The 23,746-nt window shown below is 49.2% G+C and overlaps 1 protein-coding gene across 1 annotated transcript in view; it reads right to left on the bottom strand.

The window, feature by feature from the left end:
* Positions 1-1,711: 1,711 nt before the first annotated feature.
* Positions 1,712-23,746, bottom strand: part of TSPAN2 (tetraspanin 2) — a 30,577-nt gene continuing 8,542 nt past the window's right edge. Inside the window, exons 2-8 of the mRNA XM_087827658.1 lie at positions 18,444-18,549; positions 10,959-11,056; positions 9,774-9,848; positions 8,448-8,546; positions 6,702-6,773; positions 5,343-5,426; positions 1,712-2,455 (exon numbers count right to left, since the gene is read on the bottom strand). Coding sequence (XP_087683784.1) covers positions 2,390-2,455; positions 5,343-5,426; positions 6,702-6,773; positions 8,448-8,546; positions 9,774-9,848; positions 10,959-11,056; positions 18,444-18,549 — 600 coding nt within the window. The 3' untranslated portion in view covers positions 1,712-2,389. The remainder of the gene's footprint in view (positions 2,456-5,342; positions 5,427-6,701; positions 6,774-8,447; positions 8,547-9,773; positions 9,849-10,958; positions 11,057-18,443; positions 18,550-23,746) is intronic.

Below are 23,746 nucleotides of genomic sequence, written 5' to 3' on the forward strand. Positions count from 1 at the left end.
CCAAACAAGCAATTCTAATACACAGAAAATTTAATTTGAAATAACTTAAAATATTTCATCAAGAAGTTTTAATTCAGTACTTTGGCACCAGATGCTTAAGAGAATGTTTGGGTCTGATCTCAGATTAGTTCAGGTAAACAGAATAACCAAAATTACATATATATGTGTGTGTGTGTGTACATATACATGTACTTGTATGCACACCCACGTACACACATGTATACATATATTCAAGTTATATACGTATCTATATTCAAGAGATACATATTCAAGAGCTATATATAGATTCAAGATATATAGGAATTCAAGATGTATACAGATTCAAGATATATATAAATCTACCTTCACTCAGAGGTGGGATTCTCTAATTTTACTCATGGCACATATTTGGGAAAAATTACTCCCAAAAGGGGCACATTAATGATATATGGAACAAATCTCTACTCTTCTACTTTTAACCATTGTACTCTTTTTTTCAAGGTTGTTAATTCAGATATACAATGAAGCTCCCCCTTGTTGAATCAGACTTGAGTCTGAGCTGGAAAAAACCTGAGTATGCGCTTGGGCCTGTTTCGTGTCTCCAGGCAGACGGATGAACTAAAGCCACCAAGAGAGATGGACTGTTTGTTCTCTGCTTAAAAGGGGGTATTTCTCAACTACTGGGGTACAAACAACTATTTCATTAAGCGATTTTCTTAAAATAATATTTTCATTAACTATAGATATAGTCAAGTACCATGCACAATTCAATTTTTAGTTTGCTTCCAATCTGGCTTTTTTCTAGAAAAACCTAGTAGCAGTAGTAAGTATGGTAGAGAGGAAATGTGGTTCTCTATGGGAGTGAGACGATTTCAGACAAGCCTTCTCAGTGAAATGATTTGTAAGAGTTTCTTAGAAGAGCACACCCATAGACTCGTGTTCTCTCATGTACACAAACTTACTTGGGGGTTTCCAAAGCCCCCAGTACTTTCACTTTTGTGTGGCTTTTAAAAATGTAATAATAATTTTAAAACTCTGTGATTTACTAAATGTACCGAGTTGTTAAAAATTAACAAATATGTCCATTTAGATCCTAAACTTGGGTTTACGTACTTAAAATGGAGCATCAAGGCCATAAAAGAACATGAATTTTTTTTTTTTATGGGGGTCTTGCCCTGGACAAACCCGATTTCTGCTGTGCATGTGGAAATGTTTGTTTCCTTAGGCTGTCTCTGTTGTGCACACACAACTGGGAGAAGGTGCTTTTCTTTGTTTAGGTTGGGTTGGCCAAGGACGCTTATGATATATTTGACTTCTGAAGGATTTTGTTTTATTTATTTTAAGAAGTGAAAACTGTAGTTCTTAATCTATGAAGAAGGATTCTCTAGCTGAATAAATAAGAAAACTACGGAAAATATGTAAACTCAAGTTATGAGGTATTTTAAAGATACAGTCCCAGTAAAAATTCCCTTTCCCACCATGTCCAACTGTCAGACCTCTTACTTTAGTCTTCCTAGCCTTACTTTGGGAGAAATACAGAAAAGCTGGAGATAAAAGCCCTTTTGGGGGTGTGAGGGTTGCAGTAGTTCAGAGCAGCATCAGAAAAAGAAAGTAATAAAGCAATATTTAAACATCTTTATAGAAGAACAAAAATATTTCCTTAAAAAGTTGTTAAAAGGCTTTTTTTTAGTCCTTAAAACATTCACTTTTATAGGACACATGATTGTCTGTGTGACCACTCTTTCCAGAGGGCATTTTTTTTTTTTTAAATACTAGGAAAGTATGACTTATTCAAATTAGATTTTCCATGCTATACTTAGTTTTACAGATGTATTTAGTTCTAAAACTGTGGTTTACTGTATTCTGGGGAGAGTATGTATATTAAAAAATCCCAGGAACCCTTACACTCTCCTCAGACATAGTCAATTTTAACACTACACCATGATCTCTCCATTCCCATAGCTTATTGCTTCTGTTAACTAGAAATCCCTGGACTTTCTGTACCTAACTTTCTGTGGCTAGACTCTGAGAAACCGATCCATTATTACTTTTTATGAATAGCCAAGTTTTGAAAGTTTCTCAAAGTTTTTGATCTTTTTCTGAGAGTTAAGTAGGTCGTTCCTCTCACTGTATAACAAGAACCAGGAATTCCTAGGAAACCGATTTCATTCTGTATAATGCATATACCGGAAACACAGATCACACACGAATATGCTCTCAGCCAACATACATAGACATTCACTCGAGGGGCAGATCACTAATGAGCCAAGCATACATACATGTGCAAATGTACAATTGACAGCAAATTATTAGATCCTAATGTCCTTTGAATATTAAAAGTGAGCCAGGAGACAGCTCCTGCAACGTTTATATGAAAGCTCTAGATTGCACTTTTCACGTAGAAGTAGTTTCATATCACATCGCGTGAGTTTCGTATTGCGCAGCAAAGGACCATGCTGAATATCATGCCGAAGATCTGAAACAGAAGGAAGCACTTACTAATGAAAAGTGATAAAAATTCAAATGATCAAAATTGATGCAAAGGTCAGCAACCTGCCTGTGCGTCCAACTCATGTTAAATAATATAACCAATAATTGCTGGTTATAAATGGAATTTTTATATATCTACTTAATTATGACTATTGGTTAAAGACTTCCATATTAACTCTGCTTAAAATGCATTCCTATTTTATTATTATTTAAAAAATAACAAGGAAGAAAAGAATTAAGGGAGAAACTCTCAAGTACTGATTCAAGATGGCCAACAGAGGGTGTTCCCCTGGACCGTGGCTGTAAGGTTGCTTTAAGAAAAGGGTTCTATTTCTAGTTTTTAGAACAGTTCTTAATTGTAAAAGACTAATAACACACTACACTGTGCAGGGGAGACACCTACTGGACATTTGGTTAACTGCACTGTGCAACTCATATTTCAGGTTAATTTCAGATCTCTTACATATTTACCTTGAAAAGCGTTTATAACCACTAGTTGTTTAAATATGCTTGTGATCTAAATAGTTTTCTACTGTTGGAAATGCTTCAAATTTTTGCAGCAGTGACTGCATATATATATATATATATATATATATATATATATATATATATATTGATTGATTGATTTCAGAGAGAGGAAGGGAGAGGGAGAGAGAGAGATAGAAACATCAACGATGAGAGAGTCATTGATCGGCTGCCTCCTGCATGCCCCTGACCGGGAATCGAACCACGATCTCCTGGATCCTAGGTCGATGCTCAACCACTGAGCCACACCTGGCCCGGGCAGTGACTGCATATTAAAAAGTGGACCATCTCTTTATTTCTCGTCCATTTTTAAGTATAAATGATTTAACTCAATAGCTTTACCAAAGCATAAACTAAGGTGTTTAAGCTGTGATGTTACTGATGTCTTCTGGTCTTGGATACTTCTTGGAGAAGCCAATTACTTGGCAGGATCAGTAGCCCCTTTTGCGGTTTGAATAGAGGGATGCCAAGAGACCCTCTTGTTCTCAGCCATCTCCCTACAATTCTGCAGAGCCCAAGGAATGCGCTCTGTGGTACAAGGTTTATCAACTACTGTCGGTGCTTGTTTAAACAGATCAGTACCGCGACGCTCTGATTATCTCCTCAGTGCCACCCTAAATCAGCCTAGGGTCTGTAAATGCTCAGTTAAAGAGGACAGATGTTTATCAGTTATGTCAGAAGGGAGGGGGTGGACTGACGTAAGGGAATGGTTCCAAGCTTGGGCAGTGCTCCAAGCTTCTGGCTGACAGAACTCAGCGCAGGTGGTGGCAGGGGAGACACCTAATGGACATTTGGTTAACTGACTACACTGTGCAACTCTTAACTGACGAAGGAAAGAATTAAAGGAGAAACTCGGGGTATTGATTCAGGATGGCCAACAGAGGGCATGTCCCCTGGACCGTGGTGGTAAGGTGCAATGCAACCCCTACCTCATGCGGGCTGTCCTCTAAAGGGACACCCTCAGAAAGAACCTTTACCACCTCATCCTGCCTCTGTCATGCGTCAGGGATGAGCAGGTCTAGGATGCTCATTCATCGAGATTGTAGAATTGTGAGCAGGGTCTAGCTGACACTTCTGTTACACGGAACGTTTCCAAGTATTCCGCCTCAGAATGGTGACCAAACTAGCCCAGAGCAGGTGGGAGGGCCCGAGAGGCGTCCCTGGACTGGGAGGTCCTCAGCATAGCACATTCACCCACTGCCCCGCCCCTGTGCTCTAAATACAGAGAAGAGGAAAGATGCTTGTGTGTTCCCTGAGAACTGGCAATTCATCGGTTTCCTTCCAACTCCTGTTGCCCCTGCCTTAGGCCAGGATTAATCTACATCGAGGGTTAGGGGGTAAGCACGGCCTTAGCATTAGCTATTAGCACTCAGCCCCTGCACGATGGAAATCACCTCTTCACTGGCCCCACTTGACTCCAATCTTGCTTCCCTTGGACTTTATCTTCAGGCTGCACCACAGGTCCTTCTAACCCTTGGTGGCTCCCCTCTTCCTACCCAACCTCTGAATAGGACAAAGACCTCACTTATGTGGAGCCTCACACGCTCTCCTCACGACCCCTTGCTAGCTGCTCCCACCACGCCCTTCTGTCCCTGTCAGTTCTGGCACTGTCTTCTTTGGTACTTTAGAAGTACTGAGCCACCTGCAGGTGCCCGGAGGCACTACGCCTCACACTTCCACGGACGCTGTTCCTTCAGCCTGGATTCTGGGTCTGGGAACACACAGGCCGTATAAAGAGCCAGCATTTACTGAGTGCTATGTTCCCGGCCATACGAATTAATTTCTAATAATAGTTTGTATGTACTGTTGCATTTAATCGTCACAACAATCTTATGAGGTTGGTACATTAAAATCCTCATTTACAGGTGAGGGAATTGAGGCCTAGAGAAATTAAACTTTCCCATGGCCCCAGGGCTGGTAAGTAGTGAAGCTGGGAGTTGAAGCCAGACAGTGTGAGGCCAAAGCTCACACCACTAATCACTGCACTGTGCTGACTGCAAGTCACAGGTGCGAGGGGTTAACCTGATGTTACTGTAAATTTCTAACAGTAGGAAATGTCCCAGGATTGAATATCATTTGTCTAATTTAAGCATAGTGGCTTTAAAATGGGAAGTTATTGTAATGATAAACTCAAGGTCATCATTAGGTTATGGTATTTACGTCTTATTCTAGAGAACTTAGTGTTAATGTATTTAATGAACTGTGTTCTTAGATGTCCTGTCAACAAATGTCTTTGTCTTTTAGAAGACATCTCTCCTAAGATACTGCCATCACAGCTGAAGAGAAATGAGATGCAAAGGTACAAGGCTTCTTAGAGGTCAAGAAGGTATGTTCTGGAACTTTCTCACCGTGAAACCCGCAATTCCAATACCGACAATTCCGATGAGCTGGAGCTTAACACTGATTATGGCCTCAATTTCATCAATGCAATTCTGTCATGGAAAAAGAGAGTCAGCAATAACAACTGGTGCAATAGTTGTCCCCCCTTATCCATGGGCAATACATCTCAAGGCCCCTGGTGGATGCCTGAAACCGTGGGTGGCACCAAACCCGATACATACACACCTTTGCACTTAGAGGAAGCACTTTATGACTTCTCTTGGCATATTTGAATTTCCAGCATCACTACCTTTGCTATTTGGGGCCATTATGAAAATAAGGGTGACTTGAACACAAGCCCTGCAACACTGTGATGGTCGGTCTGATAACTGAGAGGGCTACTAGTGACTGGAGGGCAGGCGTGTACAGGGTGAACATGCTGCACAAAGGGATGATTCGCATCCTGCGTGGGACAGGGGACGTCACAAGATTCATTATGCTACTCAGAATGGGCACAATTTAAAATGTATGAATCGGTTTATTTCTGCGGGATTCCATTTAATATTTTTGGACCCCAGCTGCCTGTGGATAACTGAAATCATTGGGAGCAAAGGCGAGGATGAAGGGGGCTGTATAAAGAGCCAGCATGTGTTTACTGCTGCATTCTAGGCACTATGCGGATTAATTTTGAATAATAGTTTGTATGTACTGTTGCATTTAATCGTCACAACAATCTTATGAGGTTGGTACATTAAAATCCTCATTTACAGGTGAGGGAATTGAGGCCTAGAGAAATTAAGAAACTTTCCCATGGCCCCAGGGCTGGTAAGTAGTGAAGCTGGGAGTTGAAGCCAGACAGTGTGAGGCCAAAGCTCACACCACTAATCACTGCACTGTGCTGACTGCAAGTCACAGGTGCGAGGGGTTAACCTGATGTTACTTTGATTTCTAACAGTAGAAAAAGATCCAAAATTGAAAATCTGACTTAAGCTTGGTGGCTTTAAAACGGAAAGTTATTTCAGTGATAAACTCAAGGTCATCATTAGGTTTTGGTATTTACATCATATTTTAGAGAACCTGGCACAGTGCCTGACACACAGCACTTAACAGTGAAGCAGGTACCGGCGCTGTGCCTACCGTGGAGAGGCAGGGGCAGTGTCCTCGGGTGCGCACCTCTGGCCCTGGTGTGCTTAACTAACGCCAGAGCATCTGCATCGTTCCCCAGGGGCCCGGGACGCGGGGACTCAGCACCACTCCCCTTATTTTACAGAATAAAGTGAAGGCCCAGAAGGCATGGGGAGAAGGCCTCCTAGAATGACAGTCTCCACCCAGAGGGCAAAGAGCACCTTACACTGCAGGCAGGAGAGGACCCTGCTGGACGAGCTTACCTTGTGTTCCAGAAGCTCCTTTGGGCATGTGGGTTGGACCTGTTCAGAGCTTTCTTTTCCACAGCACTGAAACTAGAGAGTCAGAAAAGAGCTTTTAGGGCACAGGGTGGGGGTGGGGGTGGGGGAGGGAGAAGCAGCAGCAAGTCTGGGCACCACTGCTAAGGACCTGAGTGTGGTGGCAGCAAAGCAGCTACGAGGCTCGGTCACCGCAACCCAAACCGCCATTTCTGGAAAGAGAGTGGAGAGTCACGTAATTGTGCAGGCAAAACGAGCAAAGGACTTCTCTAAAGCTGTCTGAGTTTTACGATGGGAAGTGACTCAAGGCAACCCAAACAAGGCAAGAAGTTAATTTCAGTGTCTGTGTAAACCGCTGTTTTTTAGACAGGAGTTGGGCCTTTAGATTTTTTCTTTCAGCCTGGGAGTAATTTAACCTGCTGCGTAGCTGAAGTTTTATGAGCTTCGGGAAGGGCTCATTAACTGGGGACATTCTGGGACGGAGCAGAGGAGTGGCTGCAGTAAACTCCAGAGGCTAAAGGATCAGGGCTTGAGGACTGGCCAGCAAACAGGTGTCCTGCCTTCGGGCTGGGCCTTTGAAGACAAAGGAACCTGTGTGCAGCTTGATGTCCTTGGGCAGCTGGGGCTGAACAGGATGAATGGTTGGCACCCTCCTGGAAATCCCGTGACAGACAAGAACTGGGCTACCTGAAGACACCTGGCGCAGAGGCAGAGCTGCTTTCCTGGGTCACAGTGGTCAGGGGGTCAACAGGACTCTGTAACCCTCCTCAATTAACTGCAAGTAGGTCTGAGTTGTGCACTGACGCCAAGAAGGACGGCTGTCTCAGGCGCCCCTTTATTTTACAAATGAGGCAGCGGAATATTGGGGAGGCAAGGACCACACTCAAGGTCACAAAGCTGTCCAGAGGCCCAGCCGCAGGCAAGAATGAGCTTTTCTGACCTGGGGGTCATGGTTGTCTCTGTTACACCATGGTGCCACCCTTGGAGAGAGGCTCGTGTGTGCTTGGGCTGCTTTCTGCACGATCTTGTTTGCGCTCTTTCATCACTTTGGGGCACGGGTCGGGGCTTCCTCCGTGAACGCTGCGTGGGGCGTCTTCCTCTGCCGGGCTCTATGCCTAATGCGCACGTGGCTCCCAGGAGGGCAAGTGCGGTGCTGCCTGGGCCTCGTGGATTTACTCGTATTTTTTTTTTTTTTTTAATTTACCAAAAAGAAAGCTTTAATTCTTTCTTAGTGTTTTAAAATTAGGCTTTATACAATTGTAGAACCCACTAAATAAAATTTACAACAACTCTGGAAGACATAAAAAAATACAGTTTTATACTATTATATCTGCTAGTTTTTGTGAATTAAAGCTCCTTGCTTAAATATCATGGCAAATAATGAATAAATATGTAAATAATGTATACTATGATATGAATTCCTGAACATCTCTTTAGGGTGGGAAAATAGCATGAACAAACATTCAGCGAGAAACTCTAGATACAGGAAAATTCTTTATGGATATTTATCAACAGTAAACTTACACTATTAGTATATGTGTGTGTGTGTATATATGCACATATAAATACATGTACACATGTATATATACACGTATGTACATTATAACATATAATTTATAAAACGTGTGCAAAATCACATGCATCTTCTTTTTAATCCAGGTGACCAGAGAGACCCTGGCTCAGGCATCATCTTTAGAAGATGCGATTTTAATGAGGAAACGAGTTACTTACTGCCGAGTGTAAGGTGATGAGAGTCCCGTTCCCCCTTCCCCTGTCTTTCAGGTAATCGTTATAAGCCTCTTCATACATGGTCTGAACATGTCGAATAGCCTGGAAAACGCCAGAAAACCAAGGGGACGGTGAGTGGGAAGTTTCAGATGTTCTCCTTTCATCAAGAAACACCTCCCTCTTCCTTACCCTTCAAAAATTGGCCTTTCCACGCATTTATCTGTATTTTAAGGTAATTCCAAATATATGGAACAGATGATAGGTTCTGGAGTTTCTAAGGAACTTTTGAAGATGGGGGGATAGCCTAACCCAGAATAATTTTCGTAGACTAGAAAGATTTCTCAGAGCGGAGGTTCTCGAACCTGAGTGGGCATCAGCATCAAATGGCCCCAGGCTTCCGCGCCACCCAGGTGGTTGTGATGCACGGCCGGGGGCGGGCCCTGTGCTTCTTGGGTACCCGCTGGTGCAAGAACTCAAGTCTTTTCATGACATGGTTTCAGAGGAAAGCTGTTTCAGCATTCAAATGCCACATAAAATGTGGACAATGAATTTTCTAGGGTAAAGGTGTGGGACCCCAAACCCACAGAAAGCTCAAAACTTTATGACCAGTTTCCTTTAGCCTACGAATATAAGCAGCTACCTTAGGAAAATTCCAAACAAGGTGATATTTGCTTATTCTACATGTTTACCATTTTTTAAAATCTAAAATAATTTCATCAACACAATATTGAATTTATGTGAAGTACAGTAAACCTCAGGTTCCACTCTTCCTCTGGTCCCTTTTCACATCTGTCTTTCCCTTGGTGTGTTTCAGCCTCCTAAAAGGCCACTTCCCCTGTGAGTTCTTCTGATGACCTACTCTGGACACCTACAGCCTGAGCACAAATCTAAATAAACTGGCTTCACCAGCACACTGAGGTCAGGCTTTAGTCTTTGAGGGTGACGTGGCCTCTGTCCAGGCCAAGCCCTGAGGACAAGTGACGGTCGCAAGGGATGAGAATTGTCTCATGTCTGCAACCTGACCTCTGTTCCATTCCAAACAGGATAATCTTCTACTAAAGGTCCTTCGAAAAAAATCATAGACCACTTTATAAATCTAATGAAAGCTATGAAATGTCTCCCCAGAAAAATGTGTGCACGTATGTGCTGCACACTCATACGCTCAGTTCCATACAATACTTGTAGGTTAAAAGTTCTGCATAAACAGTATTATTTGCGGGAGCTTTTGGTTTCGTAATATCACCGTGGGTATCAATATCATCATATCCTTTGCCATGATGAGAACACTTTAACCATTAAAAAAGGAGATTGTAAGTCAGTTTTACTTACTACATCCTTGCCTATGAAAGCAAACATGCCAGTGGTTACTTCAGCAGCAAATATCACCAGCAGGCAGGTGAAAAACTGTGGAGAGAAGATACTAGCTTTAATTCATACCTCTTCAGTTTACGCAGCCTCTTTGATTCTAGTTCCACTTGCAAACCATTAGGCAAGGTTATCACTGAGAAGTGATCTAGCAGGACCATTCCCCCCTCAGTTCCCTTGCGTTTGTTCACTCTTTAAGTCATCAGCAATCGTTTATTGAGCATTCGCTCTGTGCCAGGCACTGTCCTTGGTGCTGAGGATGCCATGCCGAGTAAGGCAACATCCCCACGCCTCTGCTACCACGGGCCTCGTATTAGAAAGGAGAAGAGCTGATAAACGAGTAAAGCGATAAACACGTTAGGTAATTTCAGGTAGTCATATAGAAATCCTGCGACCTCGAACAGAGCCTGGCGCCTGTGTTCAGCGAGCACCTGGTGGACGAAAGAGGCTCTATAACACCTGAGCAGGAGCTGGAGGGTGGCCGGCGGGGCCTGGCTTTGGGGAAGGTGGAGGCGAAGGTGCTCTGGACAGATTTCTGTTGGGTCTGCTCTGTTCTAACGAAGCTCAGTGATAAGACAGAGAGATGCTCAGCAGGGGAAAGAGAGAGAATGGAGGGCAAGGAAATGAGTTACACATTTTTCATAGCAAAAATCAAAGGCTGCAATGAGCAAGGACAGGCTGCCTGCTGGCATTGGATGTACAGCAGTTAACAGAAATTATCCCATTCTTTAAAAAACAGGCTGCTTGTTCAAATGGGCCACAAGAGGGGTGTTCAGTGAAGTCATTGCCCTCGCACAGCAATGCTTTTCCTGCAGATAACAGCACCTCCCTGGCTGTAGGAACCTTTCAGCCGCCTCGCTTGCTGTGAAATAGTCTTTTTTAAAGAACAATCATAATTGGCCCTTTCAATTATTACACTTTTCCTCCCAAAACATCTTTACACGCATGACTTCATTTCCCCCTAAACTTTCCACTTGAGGCAGGGACAGAGATAATATTGTTCTTATGCAGGAGGTGGAGGAACGAGATTCGGGCAGAGGGGCGACCACCAAGGCCTCAGTGGGGCAGGGCAAGAGCTGGCGCTGGAGGCCGGCCGTCGGTCTCCCCCCAGACCAACTCCCTTCTCCTCTCCCCCTGGCACCCACTTACAGATCCGAGCACACACTGTGACTCCCGCATGGCTCCGCAGCACCCGAAGAAGCCCATGACCATCATCAGGGCCCCTGCTCCGACCAGCACGTAGAGCCCTGCGGGGAAGAGGGTGGAGGGGACGCTGAGCAAGGGTGGCTCTCCCCGCACCTGCTCCCTGCTCAGCTTTGTCACTGCTGCTCCAGGCGTCCGGGGGCAGGACATTGTTAATACTATAATAGTGACACCTGTGGAAAGCTTGCTGCACCTTCACTCATCTGCTTTAATGGGCACGAGCATCCTGAGAGGTAGGGCCCCTAGCACCCCCAGTGTGCAAAGAAAGTCGAGCTCCCGGAGGTGAGGGGACCTGCTCGTGGTCACATGCCCAGCGAGGACTGGAAACTGGGTCTATCCCAACCCCACTGCCCCTGCTCTTAGCCATCCCACAGGCCTCCTACATGCCAGGCACTTCGCCTTTCAGATCCCTGTCAGCCCTGAAAGCGGTGACCACTGCTATTGGTGTGAAATGGATGGCCCTGAGTCAGGAGCCAGTACCAGAGCTGGGACACCTGCCACAGCTCCCTGGGACCCCTTGCCTCTCAGGGCCTTCCGGAATTAATGGCTGTCTCCAGCTCGTGAGAGGTCATGAGGACACAGTGTCTGGGGAGGAAAGGGGGCTGGTGATCTGCCCAGGCGCAGATGGGGAAGCAGGGAGAGGGTGGGACAGAAGAGGGGGCTTCTGGTTAAGGAGGGGGTAGGGCCCAGCGAGAAGGCAGTAAGGTTTCGTGTGAGATGTAAACTTTGGAGGGCAATCCCATGTACACTGGACGCATGGGCGGTTGTGTTACCAGAACAGCCACAGAGGGAGGTGAGAAGGTAATAAACACCAGATAATGCTGTTATTTTTTACTTTATTCTCACCAGAGGATATTTTTTTCCATTGCTTTTCCAGAGAAAGTAGAAGGGAGAGAGAGAGAGAAACATCGATGTGAGAGACGCATCGACTGGTTGCCTCCTGCCCATGCCCTGACCGGGGCCGGGGTCGAGCCTGCAACTGAGGTATGTGCCCTTGGCCGGAATCGAACCTGGGACCCTTCAGTCCGAGGGCCGATGCTCTAACCACTGAGCCAAACCACCAGGGCCAAATAATGCTATTAATACAACATTAGCTACCTTGATTAAGGGCTTATTTTCTCTCTGCACTGTTCTGAGCACTTAGTACCGATTTATTCGTTTAGTCTTCAAGAAGCAGATACCATTATTAGCCCCATTTTTTAGACAGAGGAACTGGGCTCCAAAAGGTTAACAATTTGCCCGAGATCTTCGAGCTGGGACAGACACGTCGACCTCAGGGCCATCTTCCAGCCCTGCCTCTGCAGCGTAAGGGCAGCCCGAACCCAGGCGGGGATTTCACTTAGTACCCAAGTCAGGCCACAGGAAAAGTTGTTCTCACAGGGAAAGAAAAGGGCAGAGATGTCCTTGTTCCGAGGGAAACAAAGCCAAGTCTTTTCTTATTTCCTCCTCTGATCCTGAGATAAGTTAGAACACAATACAAGGTCTGGCACTAGACTTGCTTAGAAAAATGCCGATCGCAGCTGTTATTTTTTTTTGGCGTTTTACTCAGATGAGTCACCTGGAAACCACTCCCATTCACAGCAAGGGTGGGGAGCTGGGTGCCACCTCCGTGGGGAAACCCTGAGCCTGGCCTGCAGGGTGCTTCCGGGGGCCCCTCTGGGTACTGACAGTGGTTTGTAGGCAGGTGTGATCTGCTCCCCTGCACAGGTGGAGCAGCAACCGGCTGCTCTGCTCCCTGCTCGGCCAGACTGTTCTCCGGCCCTTTTTTGGGCCAGGGAAGCCCTGGGTCTGCAGTCCTAAGGCAGGTCCTGAATTCATTTATTTCCAGCTCTGCTGGCTCTGCCACTTCCTCCCTTCTCCTTCCCTCTAAAAGAGCAATGCCATGGGGAATGGATGTGGTAATGAGAGAAATGGTGCCGTATTCAAATATTATTGTTGGCCCACTGCCTAAACACCTTGTTTTTACAAATTTAGTTTCCAAAGCTCTCTCATTTCTAGCATCTCACTGGCTCCTCCAAACTACCCAGTAGGTGAAGCAAGTGTGACATTTCTATTTTACTCATGGGCGTCAGGGATGGCTCTAGGCAGGACACACAGGCCTGGAGCCGGTTCCCATTCCACCCAACAGGCCGCACACCACCTTAGTCAGTTTCCTCACTGAGCGCCTGGCGGGTGGGCCACAGCGGCCTTGCCTCCTCACTGCCGCAAGACACAGTCACAGGCTCTGCTTGGGGCCCCCTGGATCCTCCTCCATACTGCACTGCAGCTACACGGGACTTCAGGGGCATCTAACCCAGCCTGCTCTTTTCCATTTTGTGCATTTGCAGGTTCTCATATATGTCTTGCTCTGTAGATGTTAAGTCTACAGACAGACTTTATTCATCCAGCCTAGAATATGCCTGGCACGTGGCAGAATTCTCAGTGTTGTTGGATGTGAAGATTAGGGAGAGCAAACCAGACCTGAAGTCCTGGACTGGCTGTCTGCCATTGCTCGCTGTGGCTTAGAGATACACGCTGGAAAAACATCCCAGCAGATATCTGGGCAGCCAAACAGGGCCGGCCTCTCCCAAGGTCAGGTAGAGGAGGACATGGCTGCACACCCTGAGAAAGGGCCCCAGAGAGTCTGGAATATAGAAAGAGGGGTGTTCCTGAGGAGGCCAGGGTGCAGTAGACAGAGGCACTGGGGCCTGGGGAGGACAGCTGTCCCCACTGGGAACAAACTCACTCAGGCCCTCAGGCAGCAGCAGTCCTTGCTCTTCTGAAATCATGAGCTCCCCAGGAAAATGTGCTTATTTGTACAATATTGCATTCTGAGGCTATCTGAATCCCAGAGCTCACAGCAAAACACCCGAAGCTGTCCCAGCAGCTCCAGTCCCTGAGGCCTCTCCTTAGCTAACCTCTGTGTGTACTTGGGCACATGACTCAGCCCGATACCCCTGAGCCCTGCTTGCTGGAGCTGAAGGGAAAAGCAGGAGAAACTCAACAAGTGGCAGAATCCCTTGGGCCTGCTGGATCCAGTTCCAGATCTAGCTGTAATATTCATCACACGCTGTGGCTTCCAAGGCTGTCTGATCCTCTTGTGACCTGGCCCTAAAATAGCTGTGGAATGAATACATTAATTGTCACATTTTAATTCCAAGATGGTTTCTGTAGAGCCCTCTCCTTCCTACAGCAGCCTGTGTGACAAGTGTCTGACCTATTTCCCAGTTCCCCACGCTTCCCAAGCTCTATTTCCCTTGACTTGAAAAGGAGAGAAACTACTTTGAAATTGCATTTTTATCATAGCTGGGCCTTGAGATGCCCATAATCCCCGGTGACATGCTCCCAGAAATTCCTGGACGGCTCCGCCGCTCCCTCGCTGGTGTCGTAGGTTTCAGATTACAACGGCTCCCCCCTTTGAGGGACTGGATAGTGCGTGGCGCGGTCAATAGTGTCAGCGGCTTTGTGACAGTAGATGGTTTTACATACCCGGCTGATGACTCTTTTTCATCTAAAAATAATTTCCCATGCCTCTGCAACTCTCCCTCCTACCACCCCAGCTTGCCCTGGATGCACATAATTATATGTGTGTCTAGAATATTGGGGCTTAGTTTATGGCGAAGGTAAGGGCTTGGGTTCTCTCGAAGTAACAACAGGTGTCAGTTATTGAGACTGTTCTGAGAACACGAAGCGTGACCACCGCCACTCCCTCGGCCGCGGCCTGCTCTGCGCGGCGTCTGGACAGTGCAGGCGACAGGAACATCAGCCGTTCTCTCTGCCTGCCGGGCACCCAAGCCCTCCTTTACCCTTCCATCTTGTGTTTTCCCAGCGTCCGCAGGCTGGCTGGCTCCTCAGCCTGCCCTCCTCATAGTAATTGCCACAGGAAATATTTATTCGGGGCTCAGGACACAGCAGGTACTGGGCTTAAGCACACCCCTACGGTAAGTCACCTCCTACTCGCACTGCCCTGGGAAGTGTGCAGAAGCATCCGTATTTCGTAGCTGAGGAATCTGAGACACAGAGAAGTTAACTAACTTCCCTGAGAGTGCACAGCCAGTGGGGGCGAGCCTGGACCTGAGCCAGGGGTCTGCTCCAAAGTGCACCCCTCAGAAGAACGGAGACTCTCTCAGCTCGAAATGTGTTAATTTCGAAATTTATAAATGCAGGAGGGTGCTGTTGTTTCTTCCTTGAGAAAAGTGCTTGGGGGGGGGGTCTGCCCTCGATTTCTGGGATTTTCTGGAAGAGTACAGAGCTGGGAGCCAGAAATCCAGGCCTGCCAGCTGGCTCCCGGGACACCCTTCTGTCCCGCAGCTTGCTTATCTGCAGTGTGGCCAGAATGAGCCCCCTAACGTCTTGCGACAGCGCTTCGGGGAGATTGTCTCCACAGTGTGCGCGACGGCCCGGCTCTGTCACGCTGCCACCACAACTCTCCGGGAAACCGAGAACCCAGAAGTGAAAAAAAATAAAACTTGCCAGTGAGTCGGATTAAAGAGGCCGGGCAGCCCCTCAGCAGTCAGCCGGGCGCCTCCCCTGCAGGGCGCCCGGCACAGTCCAAGCCTGGCCCTCGGGGGAGCCCGGCCCGCGTGGGGCAGCCCCTCGGTGCAGACGGGACTGCAGCCTTCCAAGGGCCACGACCGCTCCCCAGGGGGGACGGGGACCCCTGAGGGCTCTGCCCCTCCGAGAGGCACCCGACTCGGACTGTGACGGGGAGCCCAGGGGCAGGTTGGGGGCTCCTCCCGAGTTCACCGAAAGATGAGAGTGGCAGGGCCTGGGAACGCTGCCCACTCCGCTTCCCAGGTGCCAGCTTCTCCTGGGGGCAGGTCAGCAGTGGACTCACTGGGCGGCCGCCAGGCCTCGGCCTGGACTCCGGGGCCCTTGAGAAGAGGCGGCCGGCGGCCTAAGGGCCTCGCTCCCTGTCCCACCTGTGGCGGATTCTCATGAGTTTATTTGAACCAAACTGTCAACAGTCACCGTAGAGGACACTTAATGATTAGTACTGAGCGTGATGAAACAATGAGACGCTTGGTCGTTTCTGTTCTGGGGCACTGGCTGTGCCCTGGGGGTCCCGGAAAAGGGAAGTGATTTTGACATTCGAAAGGTATGTTGTAAAAGACAACATGCTTAGTTAAGGTAAAGACTGGATTTTTCAGGGAGGGTTCTAGTCTAGGACACAACTGTTGGCCATAAAAAGTGTTAATTTAGAACTACCCTTTGAGGTTATTTTAGATCTGAGGATGTAACACAGCCATTGCCTGAGCTCCTCAGGTTAGTGCCCGCCTCTCGCGATAGTGCCCGCCTCTCGCGATAATGCCCGCCTCTCGCATATTGGCTGCCTCTCATGATAGTGCCCGCCTCTCGGGATAGTGCCCGCCTCTCGCGATAATGCCCGCCTCTCGCGTATTGGCTGCCTCTCGCGATAATGCCCGCCTCTCGCGTATTGGCTGCCTCTCGGGATAGTGCCCGCCTCTCGCGTATTGGCTGCCTCTCGCGATAGTGCCCGCCTCTCGCATATTGGCTGCCTCTCGGGATAGTGCCCGCTTCTCGCCGTGCTGGCTGCCTCTTGCAATAGTACCTGCCTCTCGCCATGCTGGCTGCCTCTCGCGATAGTGCCCATGGCTGGCTGAGCTTCGTCCTGGGGCACTTGGGGTCAGCTCTGAGAGAGGCGGCTTCTGCGGAGGTCTTCAGAGCCACCAGGTGAGTGGAAAGAGCATTTCGGGGTGAAGCAGGATGGCAGGTTCCTCCGTTTCTTCCTTGTAACAAAACTCTGATTTTGTCTAAGTGTCAAAAGCCCTCTTGGGAGCCCGGGCCCCTTTCCTGGCCCAGGGAGACTCGGATTAGTCATTGTAATTCTCTTCTTGGCCATGACGGGTTAGGCCTGAGCACACGGTGCAATTCTGGCCAAAGCTGCAAGGAGAAGCCCGCCAGGGGACTCCTGACAAAGGTTTTGTTCATTTCTAAAAAGGCCCACGTGAGGTGAAACGTCCTGTTTTCTCCTTTGGATGCTGCCGTATGAGGATCCGATGCTTGTCATCTGAGGTTGTCCCGAGGGTGGGAGGCAGAGAGATGAAAAGTACCTGGGTCCTGGATGGCTTTGCCGAACCCCGAGCTAAATCGAAGAGTCCCACCTCCACGTTTCTTTTGCCACATTTCATCAATTTTACATTTTAACGTTTCTGAACTTAGGATGTATATTTTATGGTATGTTAATTAAAATGGCAGCGTTTCTTCTTAGTGGAATGCATCGAAGATTTGATGAAACATGGGATTCCTTGTTGCTGTCCATCTTTCAGTAGGTTTTCTGTTGCTTTCCTCTTAAAAATGCCCTCAGGAATCTGGCCGCTCTCCTCACAGGAGGCATGGCGTGGGGAGGGTGTTTGGAAGAGGGGGGAAAACACACTTGGGAGGGGCCCTCTGGCCCTTTGCGGACAGGAAGTCCCTGGCTCTCAGTGGGGCCTGGCCTCTGGTCCCTTCTGGGAAATAGCTCTGCTCTTCTTGGGGATCGGAGCAAATGATCTCTACAGAATCTCCTGCTTCACCCCAGGCGCAGAGGTCACCTGCTTCACCCCAAGCGCAGAGGTCACCCACCACAAGCCACCGGAGTGTCCTGTGGGCCGGGCGGATCTTAAAGCCGCAGCTGCATGGGGCCATCACCTGTACTGACAACGGTCCTGCGCATTTTGAAACCTAGAGTCCAGGTGCACTCAGCTGCCTAAAGAGAAAAAGCCTAGAGGAGGGCTGGAAGCAGCGAGAGGCTCTAAACCCAGGGGCACTGCTCAACCCACTGATCACATTGTCTCCAGATGGGAGCCTACGGCTATCCCACACCCCTCACCCCCTTCCCACAGCTGGAGGGAGCTGGGCGACCGCCCCTCCCCCACCGAGGCCTCTTTCCCTTCCTGCCTCCCCTCCCCTGCCCTCCCCTATCTCCCCTCCCCTATCTCCCCTGCCCTCCCTCCCAGTTCTCTGCAGCCCCCGAGGGACTCACATTAGCACCTCTAAACTCTGAGGTGGCTCCTCCTTTTGAATTCTGTTTCTCTCGTAGACAACTTAAAATACAAGACCACAAAACAAACCCCTGACTGCAGGCCCCGCTGCCCCAGGTGGACAAGTGGGTAGTGGACTGTGGATGCCCCACTCGACCCAGAGCAGAGGGAGTTGCTGATTCTTTGGAACAAACTGCAGTTACATTTTGCGCTGTTTTCCTTGAAGTGGCTGAAAGAAGCTCCATGGGCCTGGTCTTCCTTGGTTTTGAAGACCAGAGGGACGGACCATGTGAGGGGCCCTCTCCACCTAGGCCGCATTCCCCGCCACAGGGCCAGGTGGAGTCTTCAGGGCCAGGTTTCTCCCCCCTCCTTTCCCTCCATCCCTTCCCGCCCCCAGGAGTCCAGGGACAGGTGCCTTAGGCCTCTGGGGCAGCCCTGGCCACAGCTTAGGGAAGCCGACATCACTCACCCACATAGAAGTCCCACTCTGGGGACTTGTCCCCTGATGAGAAATCCATCGTGGTACCTCCGAAACGAAACCATAGTCCAAAGGCAATGACAGCCGACCCCGCCAGCTGAAAAGCAAACGAGAGCGAGAGAGCTTTACAAAGAAGAGAAGGGGAGTGTGTGCACCCCAGGAGCAAGCAGTGGCCAGGATGCTGGGGGCTGGAAGGCCACATCCTTCATGGTTCACAGGGGAGGTGACGTGAAGTGCTCAGAGCCCCCGGGATCCCTGACGTGACCCTAGAACTGGAGTTTTTCCCATCCTGCGGCTGCCCTGGGCTTATGGGGCATGCCCCACACTGTGCAACCTGGAGGTAGCTTAACAAGAACTTTCCAGAACCGGCCCCTGGAAGGCATTGGTGCCCTGCCCTGCTGCCCCTTATGGGCACTCTGGACTCCTGACCGACAACCTCAGTGAGAGGGGACTGTGTTTCAGACGCTGGGTCGCCAAAAGCAAGATGAACTCCGAGACCCGGGGGAACCCGCTGCTCTGAACTGGAGGCAAACACACCCACCTCAGACCTGCCCACGCCTCAGCTACGCCCAGGAAGCCGTTTCCCAGGCATCGAGCCGTCCTCCCTCCCCCCTCCCCTGGGGCCTCGGTCACTGCGCTGCAGGCAGGGAGGGAGCTTGACCGTTTTTTGTTTTTTTTTTTGGTTGCTATTTTGAGTTTCCATGGAAAGTGAGAAAGGAAAAAATAATTTTCTGAAAAAGCATGGTCTGTGTGCCGTGCGGCTCACGGAGAGGCTGAGTGGCTGGCGCGGGCAGCAGCTGGGCATGGGCAGGCTGGCAGCTGGTAGAGTCATCGCCTGCCTCCCGCGGCCACTCGGGCTTTGTGAGGCCCTGCACTGCGGCGGGGAGCCCTCTCCTGCACCGCAGGCCTGTCGCAGCGGCCCACCAGCAGGCTCAGCCCCAGCATCCTCTCCGTCCGCAAACACCCCTCTCCGGTTCCACCCCATGGATCCATCTATCCATAGATGTGCACTGGGCACCTTTGGGCACCAGGCACAAGGGGAAAGGGAGCAGAGATGTAAAAACAGCCCCCCAGTTCTGCCAGCCCCTCAGTCAGTGTTGGGCTGCCCTGCCCACCGCCAGGTGACAGGGTAGAGGCTGCCCCGCCTCGACGGGAGACAGACGGACGGACGTCAGGGAGGCAGAGGTTTCATATGGAAAAATAACATCCAGGCCAGGGGCTGGCAGAGCCTTTGAACACAGGTCCTTCTCTCTGTGGGGCTGTCTGCAAGGCCCGGCCCTACCCTCTGCGGCTCTCTGGCTGGGTTTATCCGAGGACTTCACCCTCTAGCCCCTGTCGCCTCCAGGCCTGTCCCCTCAGGGCCCGGTCCTTCAGGAGGCCGCGCGACTTCAGCCAGGGAGTTAGAGGGCAGGGCTGCCAGCCGGAGTCTCTGATGTGGAATAACTAAGAGTTTCCAGTACTTGAGGAAGCACTAATTGGATAATTCGAGGGATGGCCGAGGGAACTGGGCTCAACCAGCTTTAAAAGACTTTTGGTTTTAAAAACAGGGCAGCATGGCATGGCGAAATATCGAAAGAAGCCATGCTAGAGCATTAGCAATGTTTATCTTTAGGGGTGGATTGCGGGTGACTTTTCCTTTTCACAATATTTTCTAAGTTTTCTGCATTAAGCACACAGTACTCTTAAAAGGTTTAAAAAAAATTTTTTTTAAAAGCATATGGTAGTTTGTTCAATCAAGACAGTGGGGAGAGTTTTCTTGGGTCGAGCTTTAGTTTCAAGGTCATCGCTGATCCAGGCGCAGGAAGGACAGGGATGCCCCTGGGGAAGCCTCATCCTAGGAGCTCCCGAGGCTGCCCCGACTGGACGCCTGGGCCCGGCGGAGCCTCAGGGGCACCCCTGCCCGCCAGCCTCTGTGGCGACTGGATGGAAAGACAGTTTCCAAGTACAAGGCGAAGCCTATTGACAGAGGCGTCAGGCCAAGGCCTGCAGCCACCACACAGACTGCGGAGGAGGCGACTGGTCCCAGGGACACCCTAGCCCGCGGCCACATTTTTGGCATCTCTGTACACAAACCCTAATTTATAGCCGTCTGGACCATCTTCCAGATGGAGTACATTTGTCCCCTGCTGGCACAGATGTGTTTGGTGCATCATGGAAAATGTAAAGAGAGGTTGCAATTTAAAGCCACCGCACAATGAGAAAATATCTGCACTTCGCTCCTCCTCGCCCCCCCAACCCCAAACCACACGGGTTTCCTCCTGAGTCAAGGAAACTGTGGCTTAGCTGAATGTCATCACTGTGTGGAGGGAATCCTCCCGCCCGCAGCTGCTCGCCGGGCCAGGGCAGGGACACTGGGGGAGGACCTGGCCAGGCCCGAGGCTGCTGGTGACGACAGTGACCGCTGCTCTGGAAAGTGGCATCGACAGAGAGCATGCAGCCAGAAGGGTCCTTTTAAACTTGCCCTTCCTGTAAGGCTCTGGAATGACTCTGTGTTTGCTAGACTTGGGTTGACCCACTAGAAACTGCTTGAAAACAATTCACGCCAAGTCTAGCTCAGCCAGGAACCAGGCGAGCAAGTCCACTGTCATGGAGTCCCACCACGCTGTGTCCCACACCCTGGAAGAGAAGGTTCATTGAATAACCTGTGGGAAGCCTGCAGCCCCCTGGAACCCTACATTTTAACCTTTCTAGGTCAAAGCCCCAGCCCCCACCCCATGCTCCCTTTTCCCTTAATCCCAGCACAACACTGCGCCTCTGCTAATGTCAGAGAGAATACGGAATGCGAGGCTACCTCTTTTTTGCCCCTTTACTTCTCTTGTCCCCACCCCCATCCCGTCACTTCCTCCCTGTCTTTCAGGGAGTCACCTGTGGTCCTGGTCAGGGGCTGTGCTGGGCATTAGGGAGACAGTGATGAAAGGGACACGGCTCTTAGCCTAACTTGGGGGGTGAGCGCATAGACTGAGAGATGACAATGCAGGAAGGCGGCGCTCACACATCGGGGCACCACCGGCAGCTGCTGACCCCCACTGGGCGGTGCAGCAGGGACACTAACCCTGCAGGTGAGACTCAAGCACGCAACCGGCCCACGAGAAGATGTCAGATATCATTCTTGGCATCATCATTTCTTCTCTGGGCACCCGCTGTGCGTTAGGCTCTCAGACAATGTGATGAAACAGGATGTTGAGGGCAAAACTGTGCCCTCTATTCAAAAGAAGGAGTGAATAAAAGAGAAAAAATAAAGATGAAAAGATAGCGGTGAAAGGGACAATGACATACAAACCCAAGTCATTAAATAGGGGCTCAGCAGATACAGTTATATTATGCATTTTCACCAGCAACTGATCTCAGTAGCTAACTTCCGGAGAGTTCACAGGACACAACGTTGCAAATGGTAAGCACATGTTTTTAGAGAAGAGGGTTTGTGTTCTAAAGCTAAAGTAGCAGAAGACAGGACACAGACCCGATTGGAGAGCATTTAAAGCAAAGCAGTGGATAAAAAGTTTCCCTTAGGAAATGGCCACCTGCCAGAAACAAGTCATTCAGCAAGAAGCAGAACTTATTAATGGATTTCCATTTTATTTTACTGTATTTATTTCTATTTTCTTGCGATTGCTGATGAAATGTTCTATCTTAAGGACATTCTCACTTAGAAAGAGTTTCATAAATGACAACATGGTTCTTATTTGGCCTTAAGTTGGAGGGAAGGTGTGTGATGATGCAAAACTGCAAAGATCTCCCCCGGACCTCCAGTCCGCCGGCTCCCTCACCCCCAGAGGCTGGCCAGCCCTGGCCACAGAGCCAACACTCGCTGCTCTGCTCTCTGATGACTGCACCCAGCAGCAAGCTCCCCTTTGGGTAAAAAGATCACTTGGGCAAGTTCTCAGACAGCGGGAGACACAATTCATTGTTCTGAGAAGCTCTAGACACACAGTTTCAGTTCTTTCTCCCACTTGGGGCCTCTGCTCTGGCTTAGGAAGGTCTCCTCCCTGTCCACCCGACTCACGGCTCTCAGCTCTGATGGCACGTCCTCTGGGAAGCCTGCCTGGTTTATGTACCTTTGTGTCTCCTATAACCATGTCTATTTAAAATTTTCTATAATTTTTAAAATTTTTATTTTAGTAAATCCTGAGCTGTGTGAGGGTGGGGACAGGGTCTGCTCTGCGTTGCTGTGTCCTGAGCATCTACCGCTCTGCCTTGGAGAGCAGGCTCCCAACAAACCTCTGTTAAATGAATGAATGGGGGGCCTTCACAAAGGTACCATCCAGGCTGTGCTATGGACTGAACTGTGTCCCTCCCCTCAAATTCATGTGTTGAAGTCCTAACCCCGGATGCAATGATATTTGGAGATGGGGCCTTTGGGAGGTAATTAGGTTTAGATGGAGTCATTAGTGCTCTGATAGTTCTCTCTCTCTCTCTCTCTCTCTCTCTCTCTCCTCCACCCCCAAGGCAGGAAGAGAGCTCTCACCAGGAACCAAGTCTGCCAGCACCTTGATCTTGGACTTAAAGCCTCCAGGGCTGTGAGACATAAATTCCTGTTGTTTACAGGCAGAAGCGTATGAACACTTAATTCAATTATAGCAACACACGTTGCACTCAGATGAAAGAATGAAGTGAACACTGTATCCTTGCTTCTGCCGGGTGAGTACCACGTGTATACACTGTCTACACGACCCGGCTCGTTGGCAATTCTCTTCTCTGGGATGAATCGCACAGAGCTGGAAGGGACACTTCAACCCTACAGTTCCCATTAAAAGCTCTTAAGCTGATACGTGCTCTTGGTGGCAGATTCCCATCCCGGATGGACTCATGTGACGGGCTCTCCTGATTCTTCATGAGACTCACACGACTTCATGATGCCATGAGGGCGGCAGAGTCTCATCCTTTTAGCAGGCACAAGGCAGAAGCGCATTTGCTCTGGAAGACGATACTCATTTTCTGGAAGAGGAAAGCCAGCTCCCAACATTTCCATCCTAGTCGGCAGTGAAAGCAAGGCAAGGATTCAGATGGCTTGTTCTCAAAATCAAGGATTTTGTCAAGAAATACGGGAGCCTAATGCCATAGGACATCCCTGCAAAACCACCGCCGAGGAACCTGGCTGCCCTTGTCTCAACATCAGGACCGGGTGAGGTGGAACTGGGGGCAGGGCCCCGGCAGTGTGCGACGAGACGGCTGATCGTGTGGAAATGAACTGGTTACATAGCTGGGGTTCTGATTTCCCCTATGATCTTCCTCCTAATAATTTCCTGAGAAAAGCTCATGCTAAGAAATTCCTGAAAGACTTCCTTCAGGTAAGG

Source organism: Miniopterus natalensis, chromosome 19 (genome assembly GCF_054644295.1).
Source record: "Miniopterus natalensis isolate mMinNat1 chromosome 19, mMinNat1.hap1, whole genome shotgun sequence".
Classification (NCBI taxonomy): Eukaryota; Metazoa; Chordata; class Mammalia; order Chiroptera; family Miniopteridae; genus Miniopterus; species Miniopterus natalensis.